This window comes from Natator depressus, chromosome 2 (assembly GCF_965152275.1).
Source record: "Natator depressus isolate rNatDep1 chromosome 2, rNatDep2.hap1, whole genome shotgun sequence".
Taxonomy (NCBI): domain Eukaryota; kingdom Metazoa; phylum Chordata; order Testudines; family Cheloniidae; genus Natator; species Natator depressus.
This window is the reverse complement of record NC_134235.1, coordinates 116,567,097-116,579,888: the sequence shown is the minus strand read 5'-3', so window position 1 is coordinate 116,579,888 and position 12,792 is coordinate 116,567,097. Positions and strand designations below refer to the sequence as shown.

Below are 12,792 nucleotides of genomic sequence, written 5' to 3'. Positions count from 1 at the left end.
TAGTGTAGACCAGGGCAGTCTCATCTAAGATGCAGTCACCTACTGCCATACAGATTCTTCAAATCTACAGGAAGGCAATCCAAGAATCTCTAGCAGCGTCACACTCACTTTTACTTTAAATAGGGTTTTTTCAATTGCTGCCCGTTTTAATGTAAAATCTACTGTCAATGTAATTAGCCTTTACTCCATTAAATAGCCCAAACCATAGTGGGGGGAAATATAATTTCTAGATATTTGAACTTGTCCTTAAGTCTTCCACCATTCAGCAAAGGAGTCTGTATTTCCATTTTAGTTGTGTGTGTTAATCGTAATTTAACTTAATTTGAGATTTTGGTTGAAGTTATTCATTTTCAAGAAACAGTTGACTGCAGGTAGATACAACTGTTTAGTAGTGAAGGCCAGTGATTTTTACTGTGATTTTGTCACACCAATCAAGGCATTGAAGTTTAAGAAGTTCTCTTTGCTGGGATGGAGTGATGGTGGGATTACAGCTCTCATAGCAGCTGCAAAATATCCAACCCTTATCCATAAGTTAGTTGTTTGGGGAGCAAACGCCATTGTTACTCAAGAGGATCTGAAGCTTTACAATGGTAAGTATTAATTGCGTGAATGGAGACATGTCTGATGGCAAATAACTTAGTCTCTTCTTGTATCTTTGTATTGATCCTTTAAAATAATTACAAACATATAACAATTTAAAGGAAATAACACATCACAGAATTCCCTATTTTAGTAAATACAGGAATAGATTAAAAATCTTAGTGACACAAACCCTCCTCCCCCAAACCATCATAGGTGCAATAAAAAAGAAGGAAAAACGTTCCTTAGGAACGAGAGCAAAACTTTTAAAAAGTGTGTAATATCTAGTATTCTAGCATATAATGAAAGAACTTTTCCCCTCCTGAGGTCAGAATACACAATCAGAAAATAATGACAAATAAAATTCATTTGTGTGCAGGAAAAAATGAATCACCCATGTTTCCTTTTCCACTTTAATTCCCTTGAAATTCTTTGCTCTATTGACAAAAAAAAAAAAAAAGCTTTATAAAGTAGAGAGACCCTGGATTTCTGGCTAACTGCAACTTTTCCAGCAAAACAAAAGCTGAAAAACCTAAAGAAAGAAACTTAGCACGCAGAAAAAAAATCTGATTTCAGTGACCTGAGAAATGTCTGGGAAAATTATTTCTTCTAGAAATTGCATATTGCTATTTATTGAAAATTATTTGTAATTTGCTTTTGTATCCAAATTTGATGCTGTATGGTAGTTATCACTCTTGGGGACATTTGCTTTATGGGCATTATTGTCAGCTGGAGAGATACAAAATTTTTAAACCTGGCAAACAGGTGAGTAAAGTAGAATTCCAGATTATTTGTACAGCTTTGAGTAACATGCAGTGAGTCAGCAGGACTCCACTGAGTAGGCAGATCCTGGTTTCCTCTAAGAATGTGGCAAATGTACTATGATGTCAGCATACTGGAATGCCTTAGTAAAGACTTCCTGACATTGAACACTAGTGAATAACCCAGGTGCCAGCTTCCATCCAGAGGCCAGAGCAGAAAGCTGTCCTAGAGCAGGGCATTTATACCCTACCCATTTTCTATAAAAATAGTTATGATTTGAACTTTGATTCCAGATAAACATTCTTCTCCCTCACCCCACCAAAAGGACTGTACATGCTTTGGGGTCTCATCCTGCAAGCACACCTCCCTCCTCCTTCCCTCCCACTGCAGGCAGAGAGCATATTTGTCCACCCCTTGCAAACACGGTAGCAACAATTTGCAACTTGAACTCAGAAAGGACTCTGATACAGACATTGAAATTAATTTGTTATTTTTCCCCCTTCCATGGATTGTTTTTTAAAAAAAAAACCTTTGACAGAATTTTGCATCTGAAATGTACATTTGTAATTGGCTCTTAAAATGCACACTCAAGTATTTATGTGAATGCTATTTGTTTATTGAAAAGGGTCTAATGTATTCAATGCCATTTTACATAGCTATCCGAGATGTTTCAAAATGGAGTGAAAAGATCAGGAAACCAATGGAAGAAGTGTATGGACATGAATATTTTGCAAAAACTTGTGAGGCCTGGGTGGATGGAATCTCTCAGTTTGCTGACAAGCCAGATGGTAAGATTCCTGCAACTGCAGCAGTAGAAAAGTTGCAGCTAAAAATCTCTCAACATTGCTCTTAGCAGCCAGCAGAGGAAGAACGAGATGCACACACTGCACAGTGTTATGAACCAGCGGACTCGCGCTCATGAATACAGCAGACACTTCACAGAATCTAAGTGATGAACAGGAGGAAAGAGCTTTTGGAAGTCATTAGCTGACACTTTTCTCTGCCTTTGCTTTGCCACAAGCCTAGAATCATAGAATCTCAGGGTTGGAAGGGACCTCAGGAGGTCATCTAGTCCAACCCCCTGCTCAAAGCAGGACCAATCCCCAATTTTTGCCCCAGATCCCTAAATGGCCCCCTCAAGGATTGAGTTCACAACCCTGGGTTTAGCAGGCCAATGCTCAAACCACTGAGCTATCCCTCCCCCCCAAGTTACTAAAAATATCATTTTTAAATAGATGTAGTTGGAGAGTTTCTTCTCAGGTTCCTTTTCAATTCTCTTTCAATGAGGGAATATTTTCCACTTGAGAGATATGACATAGCCCAAAAGAGCATTCGTTTTATGGTTTCTACAGGTAGCAGCAGGTATTGAAAGCAAGGGAGGGAAGGTTGGTTTTCAAAGATTTGTGGTTCAGATTTAACAAAGCATATTTAAAATAATGCAGCCAAAGATAAAGCATCTAAAATAAGTCAGTTACAATTCAGGAACAACTATGTTATTTTTAAGCTTGACTCTTAAAAATCTTTGGGAATAAACTCTTCCTATAGACTTTGCAAATAAGATTGACCCTAATTGCTAAACAGCAATTTTCTGTTTTAATTCATAGCAAATTTGCTTTTAAATTGCTGAATGCAAACAATATATACAGTACATATGGTGCACACAAGGCAAAGAGCCCAAGATTCCCTTATGTGCATGTTCCTTTAGTCCTTAAAACCAAAATAGTAAATATCTGACAATGGTTCTGAATAGACAGTAGGCATCAAATGACTGCAAGGAAAGTGTTTCCTTACATTTTACTTCTTCAAATCCAGAGACAGACTTGTAAGAAAGATGCCAGTCAGCTGGTACCATAATTTCTCCCAGTAGGGAGGCATCTTAACAAGTTGTATTCCAGTTCTTTTGTCATTTTTTTTAAAAAATAGCACCCCCTTAGATAGGGGTAAGTATAAGTCTGGGGTATATATGCAGTGAAACCTTGGCTGACAGCCATCTGCAAGCAGTAGTCACAACCTTTAGTGGCCACAATTTTCAGCACCTGTGAAAATAAGTCTCCCTGGAAAAAGACCACCTGGAAACATTTAACAACTAGCGGACTTGCCCAGGTGCTGTAACTGGACCCAGCACTGGAAGGTGCTGAGCATTCTCATCTCCCTCTGCAGTCAGCAATAGTTGGCAGCACTCAGCCATCAGCATCTTGCACGATCTGATCCAGTGTACACTAGGTCATCTGTGAAAGGCAGTTAGCTACTTTTGTACTGAGAGCCAGTCATGCATCAAGGTACCAGTGGATGAAATCAAGAAAAGGGACAAATAAGAACACTAGATTTGCTTTCATTCAAACTGGAATTAATCATGCATGAACATGATTTAAGTAGAATAGCAAAAACTTGTGCTCAAACACAGCCTGTTGCTTAAAATTTCTCAAGACTATTTGCCATGAATAGGCAGGAAAGCTGATGGCGCAAGAAACTCTAAAAAATAAATTATAAACTCACTGAGGATGGTGACTTTTAAGGAGATGCTGCATGAGTGGCTTAAAGCTGCAAAATTGAAGAATGTTCCTGCAAAGTGTACCAACTGTGCTAAGGGAGGAAGTACAATCTGGTGATTAAAGCAGAGGACGGTTGTGTCTATTTCTTGACTCTCTAACCTTGGGCAAGCGACTTCACCTTTCTGTACTTGCTGTTCTGAAGCTTAAACAACATTGAAAAGGTGCTTTAAGATCCTTGGATGAAAAGTACCAAGTGAAAATGATTACTGGGCAATAATGGAAAAAAAGTAAGGTAATGGGTGAGATGGAGGCATCATTATTTAAAACTAGCAACGAGTGACTTGAGAGCTGGGACAGCATGAATATATACACTTGAACTGGGTTCTAAGGCTGCCGATATCTGTGAGGAAAGCCTTGTAAATTGAAAGCAAAAATGGTTTGAGAATGTCTGGAATATCAAATGAAAGTTTCTCCCCTCCTTGATTTACCCACAAACTCACTCATGAAAGCAGGAGTCAAAGCCAAGAATGGAAAGCTAGCCAAAAAGAGTGCATAAACTGTATTGCTGTGTGGCAGTATAATGGAGATGTGTGGAAAAGGGAAGCAGAATGCACATTATTTTCAGGTTTACATTAAATGAAAGAACAGAAAAAAAACCTTTGATTGGTTTGGTTAATTCTAGATTAGGTGGACACCTATTACAAAGAGAAATGTCCATTATGAGCAGATATTACTGTATATTTATATACTTAATTTTTATACCGTAGGTTTAAAAAAATTGTCAGGTAACCTGCAGCTTGATAACCTAGAATAACCAACAGTAGCATAAACATGAGATGGCATAGACCTCAGAGACGGAAGAGATGAATTATAGCCAAGCAATCCATGCATTGTCTAGTTATGTGCAGTTAGAATGTTTAGAAAAGTGGGTGCCACAAATATTTCATGCACTGGCTTTGCTATGTAGTGATGGTTCATTAGTAAACAGCTCATCACACAGAAGTAGAAATATATTATGTATTTCATCTTTGGTGAAAGAGGTTTGTGTACTGATGCTAGGCAGCGTACGTTTGGCACTTGCTTATTATCCCTCTGTGGCAGGGTGACTACATTGTACATGCCAATGGGTACTAGTGATCACAGCTACAATAGAAATCCCTAGTTTCTAACAATTTTTTCAGTTTTAAACTTTCATATTTTAAAATAAAGAGCATAACCTTAACCTATGTTTTTCAGGTAACATTTGTCAACATTTACTGCCTCACATAAAGTGTCCAACATTTATAATACATGGTGGAAAAGACCCTTTGGTACCACAGTTTCACGCGGACTACCTTCATACGCACATCAAAGGATCACGGTGAGTCATGCCTTCAGCTGCACAGTTTTGAAGCACCTTTTGCGAAGGGAAGAAGTGAACACACAATATGGAAATGGAAAATCTTTAGGCAGAATTTCTCAGACACGGATGGAGTTGTTTGTAAGCATCGCCAGAATGGTACATTGAGAGCAGCGCAGACTATCCTTTTTACATTATAGTACTGTTTTAAAAAGGAGTGAGCCGTCAAAAGGATTAAAAGCTGGCTAACTGATAGCCTCAAAATGTCTGAGAATGGGGAATCATCATTGAGCAGATGCATTTCTAGTGCATCCCACAGGGATTGGTTCTTGCCCCTATGCTATGAACATTTTTATCAATAACCTGGAAGAGAACAAAATCACTACTGATAAAGTTTGCAGGTGACAAGGATTTGGGGAGTGGTAAATAATGAAGAGGACGGGTCACTGATTAGAGCAGTGTGGGTGCAAACAGTACCTATTTTAATGTGGCCAAATGTAAAGGTGCATATCTAGGCAGGGCCAGATTAACTTGTTATGGGCCCGGCCCCAAATATATTTGTGGGCCCCCATTGGAGAAATAGGGCATGTGATGGGGGGGCAGTCAGCAGAGCGAGGGGCCAGTTGGGGGCAATTAGGTGCAGCACAGCGGGAGTGGTCCCTCTCAGCCAAGCACAAGGGCAATGTTTACAAACCCAAAATTGCTAGACACACCCTGGCCCGCCCAGCCCTGTGCTGCCAGCATGCCCCTTCCGCACTGCCCCCTGCCCAGCGCCCTGCCCTTATGCCCAGCATCCCCTCACCAAGAGACTTCCCCCACAGATCCCTATGCCCAGCGCCCCCTCGCCCAGACCTCCCCTACAGATCCCTATGCCCAATGCCCCTAGACCTGCTATGCCCAGCACTCCCTGCCCAGAGACCCCTCCCGCTGACCTCCCACCACAACTGCACAGCACCCTGCACACCATACCCCCTGCCCAGCTCCCTCACTCACAGATCACCTATTGTCCAGCACCCCCTTCACAGTCCCACCATTACAGCACCACATATTCCTGAGGGAATTCTGAATCAAATTCTGTGCATAATATTTCAAAATTCTGCAGTTTTTTCTTTTAACAATAAACAAACATGGAAGCTCCATCATGGCAGGGGAGAAGCACTGGCCACCAAGATGAGAGAATACCCTGCAGCCTCCCCCACCCCCCTGGGACCGGGACTTGGCAGTGAGGCTGAACCTGACCCTGACACAGCACAAGGGCCATGTCTGCCACAGAAACTCCCTGGGGCCCTGCCCCTTTTGCACCAGGCACACCAGATGTGGGCAGGGAGGCTCAACCTGGCAGCAGGATCCAAGTGTGGGGGATCCAGATAGGAGTAAGAGGGTTCTGTGTGGGGCAGTCTGGGTGCAGGCAGCTCAGTGGGGGATCTGGATGCAGAGGGAGGTTCCAGGTGCAGGGGTAATGGGAGTCTGCAAGGGAGACCAAGTGAAAGTAGTTAGCGCTCAGCCGCTGGGGGAAAGGGGGTGGAGGGGTGCAGTCAGGGGTCTGGGTGCAGGGGAGGTGGGGTTCATCTGGGTGGGGGTGGAGGTGGTTGGGGCTCATGGGGGAGGGTGTCTGATCTCTGGCACCATTGTAAACCTGGAACTGCATCTAGGAACAAAGAAGGCAGGTCATACTTACAAGATGGGGACTCTATCCTGGGAAGCAGTCACTTTGAAAGAGTTGGGAGTGGGGGCAGATAATCAGCTGATAATGAGCTCACAGTGTAACACCAAGGCCAGAAGGACTAATGCTATCCTTGGATGCATGAATAGAAGAATCGTGAATAGGAGTAGAGAGATTATTTACTTCTGTGTTTGACACTGGTGCAACTGCTGCTTGAATACCACGTCCAGTTCTAGTGCCCTTAGTTCAAGAAGGATGTTGATAAATTGGAGAGAGTTCAGAGAAGAGCCACAAGAATGATTAAAGGATTAGAAAACATCTCTTGTAGTGAAATTGTTTAAGATAAATAGACTCAGGGAGCTCAAAGAGAAGGTTGAGGGGTGACTTCATTACAGTCTAAGTGGGCTGTGCAATCTAGCAGAGAAAGGTGTAGCATGATCCAGTGGCTGGATGTTTAAACTAGACAAATTTAGACTGGAAATAAAGGTGTAAATTTTTAACAATGAAGGTAGTTAACCACTGGAATAGTGTTCCAGGGGTTATGGTGGGTTCTTTATCACTAGCAATTTTTAAATCAGTACTGGATTTTTTTTAATTTTTATTAAATAAAAAGGATATATGCTCTAGAAATTAATTTTAGGGAAGGTCTGTGGCCTCTGAGCTATATACCATGGTGCCTTCTCACCTTGGAATCTGTTAATCTAAAAGTGAAACCATGTAATTAAGACCACTTCCACCCATCTGAATTACTGCCCCTGCACTCCTTGTGCCATGATATCTAATCGCTGTCCCCTTCAGCAGAGCTAACAAAGCACTGAAATACTACAGCTGGAGCAGGAAGCCCAGTTAGCACTGAATGCTAAGGTCATAGCTGCTCTATCTACACATTTACTGAGATTTTACTACTGGACACTGGTCTCATAATAAACATGAAGTGACAGTCAACTATTTTGCTCAAGTGCATCAGTGTTTTTGGAATAATAAACGGTACAGAATACAAATATGTCCAGAGATGTTACTCTCAACCCCTTTACCCAAAATCTTGAAGCAGTGCTCACCTCATCTAGAAACTGTGGCAATGCATCCTCTTAGCATGTGGAATACAGCTGTTCATTCTCTTCCTAGCTGTGACTAGTCTGTCAGCTAGAGCTCCATTTTATTACTATTTCCAACACACAGTGCACACTAGCAGTAGAGTAGGATTAGGAAAACAGAAGCCATTTTTATGAAGACAAAACAGGTAAATTCTGTTTAGTTAGCTGGTTTAACCTCTGTCAAAATGAAAATTAGAGTTTACTTTACAGGCTTCCCTGTTCATTCAGAATTCATACAGGTTTGCTCCATTAGCAAAACTTAATACCCAGCCCAACCCATTAGTTACTTAGCTGGCACACTTAGTGTCACACTGCCCTCACCACAAGTCTCCTCCATCCACTCCAGCATTGCTACTCCCTCCCCTTTTTCAGAGGATCACTTCAACTCATGACCATCACCCTGCTCTTTTCCCTGAAGGCAAGTACTGTAGATTCTATTCCAGTGTTGCCTCATAGGAGACATTAGTGAGATGTTTAACATCTCATGCTACCTCTGGAATGTTAACTCTCTAAACCCGCTAGTGCAGGCATTTGCAAACTGGGGGTCAGAAGGTTATTACCTTGGGGGGGCACAATCTGTCAACCTCCACCCCAACCCCCACTTTGCCTCCAGCATTTATAATGGTGTTAAATATATTTTAAAGGGTTTTTAGTTTATAAGGGGGTGGAGGGGGGGGGGTCATCACACTCAGGGGCTTCCTATGTGAAAGGGGTCACTAGTACAAAAGTTTGAGAACCACTACGCTAGTGGAAACCAAGTATCTGGCTTCTGGCAAGTAGCTGACTTAAAGAGAAAATTTCCCAGAGATTCACAATTACAGCTCATCTAACACATTTTTCCCTGATCCAACACCAATTTGTCTTCCCCAGAGATGGCATTTAGATTTGTAGGCACTAGCTATAGACTGTCAAGGTTTCAATTTTAAGAATAACTCAGCTAATTATTAAATGGAGGAGCCAGATTCTGACTTTACACCAAAGGAAATCTAGAGTGTTTAAAAAGAAAAAACCATAGGAGTTGCTTCAAATTTTGCACTTGGTTACCACGGTCATACAGTGGCCCTATGTGTTTTATATGCAAGTATATGTTTAGCATTTACATGACTATCTTTTTTTAGGTTGTTTCTGATGCCAGAAGGAAAGCATAATCTACATTTACGCTTTGCAGAAGAATTCAACAGATTAGTAGAAGATTTCCTACAATAGAGTTAAAAAAAATTAAGTATGTAAGGTTATCTTAGTATATTTAATTATTATATTCTCCCTCTGTGGCCATCCCAGTCATGTCGCTGACTTATTGGCCGTTTGATTCTCCATTATAAGAAACTGTAAAAGGAAATTGTTTGCATTTATACCACTTAATCTACCTTTAAGATCCTTACTATATCTTGCTTGGTAAAAAAGTAGTGCATGGCAGAGATGAATCTGTCTGTAAAAAAGTAACTAGTGAAGCAGCATTAAATATGTCTGACTGGATCAAGATTGTTATCTAGCAAGTACTTAACTCCATATCAGGAAGCACTGAATGTGCAGTTAACAAGACTATATATAAAGAGAGATGCTGGATGAGAAGTGGAGACTTATTTTAAACAAACAAACCAGGAGACATTTTGAACACATGCCTTTATGTGTCTTAAAGTTAAGATCAAAGCCGTCAATAAACTTGACTTTACAGTTATTACATAGAGAACTTTGTTAAGGTTACATAATGCCGACAGAGGATAATCAAGTACACGGCCAAGAAGAACATGCTTTATCACCATTATCAGAGTTCATTCTGACCACATGCCTGGTAGAGTTCCTCTGGTACTAACTGCCTTAAGCCTCATCCTCCTCTCCTTCCTCTTCAAATTCCCCTTGCTCATCAGCAGTGGCATCTTGGTATTGCTGATATTCTGATACCAGGTCATTCATGTTGCTCTCTGCTTCAGTGAACTCCATCTCATCCATGCCCTCACCAGTGTACCAGTGCAAGAAAGCCTTACGCCGGAACATGGCCGTGAACTGCTCAGAGATTCTCTTGAACAGCTCCTGAATGGCTGTGCTGTTCCCAATGAAAGTGGCAGACATTTTGAGGCCACGGGGGGGAATGTCACAGACAGCCGTCTTGACATTATTGGGGATCCATTCAACAAAGTAGCTGCTGTTTTTGTTCTGGACATTGAGCATCTGCTCATCCACCTCCTTCATGGACATTCGGCCACGGAATATTGCTGCCACAGTCAGGTAGCGGCCATGGCGGGGATCACAGGCTGCCATCATGTTCTTAGAATCAAACATCTGCTGCGTTAGCTCTGGCACCGTCAGAGCCCGGTACTGCTGGCTGCCACGGCTAGTTAGCGGGGCAAACCCTGGCATGAAGAAGTGCAGACGGGGGAAAGGCACCATATTGACTGCCAGCTTGCGGAGATCAGCATTCAGCTGTCCGGGAAATCGGAGGCAGGTCGTCACACCGCTCATAGTGATGGAGACCAGGTGGTTGAGGTCCCCATAGGTAGGGGTTGTGAGTTTCAGCGTGCGGAAGCAAATGTCATACAAGGCTTCATTGTCAATACAGTAGGTTTCATCTGTATTTTCCACCAACTGGTGGACAGAAAGGGTGGCATTGTAGGGTTCAACCACAGTGTCTGACACTTTCGGAGATGGCATTACACTGAAGGTGTTCATGATACGGTCCGGGTACTCCTCCCTAATTTTGCTGATGAGGAGAGTTCCCATTCCAGACCCTGTGCCACCACCTAGAGAATGGGTCAGCTGGAAACCCTGTAGACAGTCACAGCTTTCTGATTCCTTCCTTACCACATCCAGGACAGAGTCCACTAGCTCAGCTCCCTCTGTGTAGTGGCCTTTTGCCCAGTTGTTTCCAGCACCACTCTGACCTGGAAGGTGGAATGGAATATGCTGATTTAGTCACCAGTTTAGTTTCACATACTCTGTTTAGGATATGGTGTACAAGGCACAAATGCTATTAAATCCTAATTTATGGACAAAGGGGAATAGTTTTACCAAGCTATATCGATTTACTACAATTAATGGACTATTGTGTATACTGTGATTCCATTTGTATTTGGACTTTACAAGTCCACAAGTTAAAAGCTAAATTATTCCATTTAAGTTTCATGCAAACAACCCAAAAACAGAGGGCACACTGAATGTATGCAGTAAGAGACATTAATATCAGCAGCTCTACAGGGATGTTTCAGATTCATTGTCTCAACACAGGAGCCAAAGACTACTGCAGCTGCAGCTATACATAATGTTACATACCAAAGACAAAGTTGTCAGGTCTGAAGATTTGGCCAAATGGTCCAGATCTGACAGAGTCCATTGTACCAGGCTCCAAATCAACAAGGATTGCACGGGGTACATACTTGTTACCTGTAAAAGGAACAAAAACCAGTATAACTGACTTGCAGTCAGCAAGCTGCTTTGCTCTGAGCAGGCTCAACACAGCTCACTGGAAAGACTGCTGCAGTGACAGAAGGGAAAGAGTATTAAGTAGAGCCATCTTGGAAAGACTCAGTGTCCTTTAACAAAGGGTCAATAGCAAATTCCTTTACAGTAGTGTCCCAACAATAATGAACTGTACATCGATACACCTGACTTATTTTGGCTTACTTAGTAAAATTATGAAGGTCTGAAGAAATAAGTGGTGTATAATTACCAGCAGCTTCATTGTAATAAACGTTGATCCTTTCTAGCTGCAAGTCACTGTCACCATGGTAGCTGCCAGTGGGGTCGATGCCATGCTCATCACTGATGACCTCCCAGAACTGAAATAGGGTTTTGAAAAGGGCACTTAGTAATTGCATTAGGCTGTCAGGGGTGATCCAACATGCTGCCAACATGTCTGTTCCAGTTCCATGGACCTAGCCCCTGCCGAGGCCCCTAACCAATAACTGCACCTTGATGAGACAAACACAGACAAGGGGTTTACCCCCCTGCCCCTGAAGCAGTTAAGAATTGGTAGAGCTGCAATTATGATTAAGAAGGAAGAGCAGGAAACTGCAGCATCAGGCAGTAAGCAAATGCTTGTTACAATTAGGTTAATGTATCATTTTCAGAAATGCTACCATAGGCTTTAAGAATTACAGTATCTCTAATCAGTTGCAGTCTTCAAAGTGATTTACGTTGCTAGACACTAGAAAGGAAATTTCCCACATTAGGAACCCAGTTAGATACTACAGGAAAGAACCTACACAGATGTGACACCCTTGAAGCATCTCTGACGCTGCTCCAAGCACAGCTACCTCCCCGTGTAAGGGGGCGAGGCATCCGGAGCCTACAGGGAGTTGTCTGCTGCATCAGCAAGGAACTGAGCGCCATTGTGCATTCAGAGCACGGCAATCAGGCTGTCGTAATACGCTTCCCCACGCCCGGCCGAGACAATGCCCAATCTTCCCTTTAGTGCCATTATCTTTTATGGAGTAGAAGTGGCGACTCAACGGGGAGCTGAAACAGGTGCTCTGATGCACTGATTCAAAGGGGTCAGCTGAAGATTATTTTAGGTAAACATGGAGTTGTTCCCAAACCTCCAGCACCACCCCCACTTAGCGACCTCGCTTGGACACCGCAACAGCATCTGTCCAGCCCCCGCGTGCGCACCCCACTGAGCCGCCCCCTGCCAGCCCCAGGGCGAGGGACACAACAAGCGGGGCCCCCGACCGGGCCCCGCTCTTTACCTTGGCTCCGATCTGGTTCCCGCACTGGCCAGCCTGGATGTGCACGATCTCACGCATGGCGCCCGAGTCACACGGCCACAAACACTCTCTGCCTCCGGCTGCTCCCTGGCTCTCTCATGCACTTGCAGCTGAGAGCTGTGAGCCGCGCGGCCCCCCCAACTCCTCCTTTTATAGGGGGGGG

At 42.9% G+C, this 12,792-nt stretch overlaps 2 protein-coding genes across 3 annotated transcripts in view; one reads left to right on the top strand and one right to left on the bottom strand.

Annotated features, from left to right (window-relative positions):
* BPHL (biphenyl hydrolase like) overlaps window positions 1-10,809 on the top strand; it is a 27,289-nt gene extending 16,480 nt beyond the window's left edge. For both annotated transcript variants that reach the window (XM_074944939.1, XM_074944940.1), the window contains exons 4-7: window positions 437-590; window positions 1,998-2,129; window positions 5,070-5,193; window positions 9,048-10,809. In XM_074944939.1, coding sequence (XP_074801040.1) covers window positions 437-590; window positions 1,998-2,129; window positions 5,070-5,193; window positions 9,048-9,135 — 498 coding nt within the window. In that variant the 3' untranslated portion in view covers window positions 9,136-10,809. The remainder of the gene's footprint in view (window positions 1-436; window positions 591-1,997; window positions 2,130-5,069; window positions 5,194-9,047) is intronic.
* Window positions 9,538-12,753, bottom strand: LOC141982657 (tubulin beta-1 chain-like). Its single transcript, XM_074944938.1, has 4 exons — window positions 12,612-12,753; window positions 11,594-11,702; window positions 11,197-11,307; window positions 9,538-10,808 (listed from the first exon to the last, which is right to left on the bottom strand). The coding sequence occupies exons 1-4, from the start codon at window positions 12,666-12,668 to the stop codon at window positions 9,748-9,750; spliced, it is 1,338 nt and encodes a 445-aa protein (XP_074801039.1). The 5' UTR covers window positions 12,669-12,753; the 3' UTR covers window positions 9,538-9,747.
* Between the last annotated feature and the right edge of the window lie 39 nt (window positions 12,754-12,792).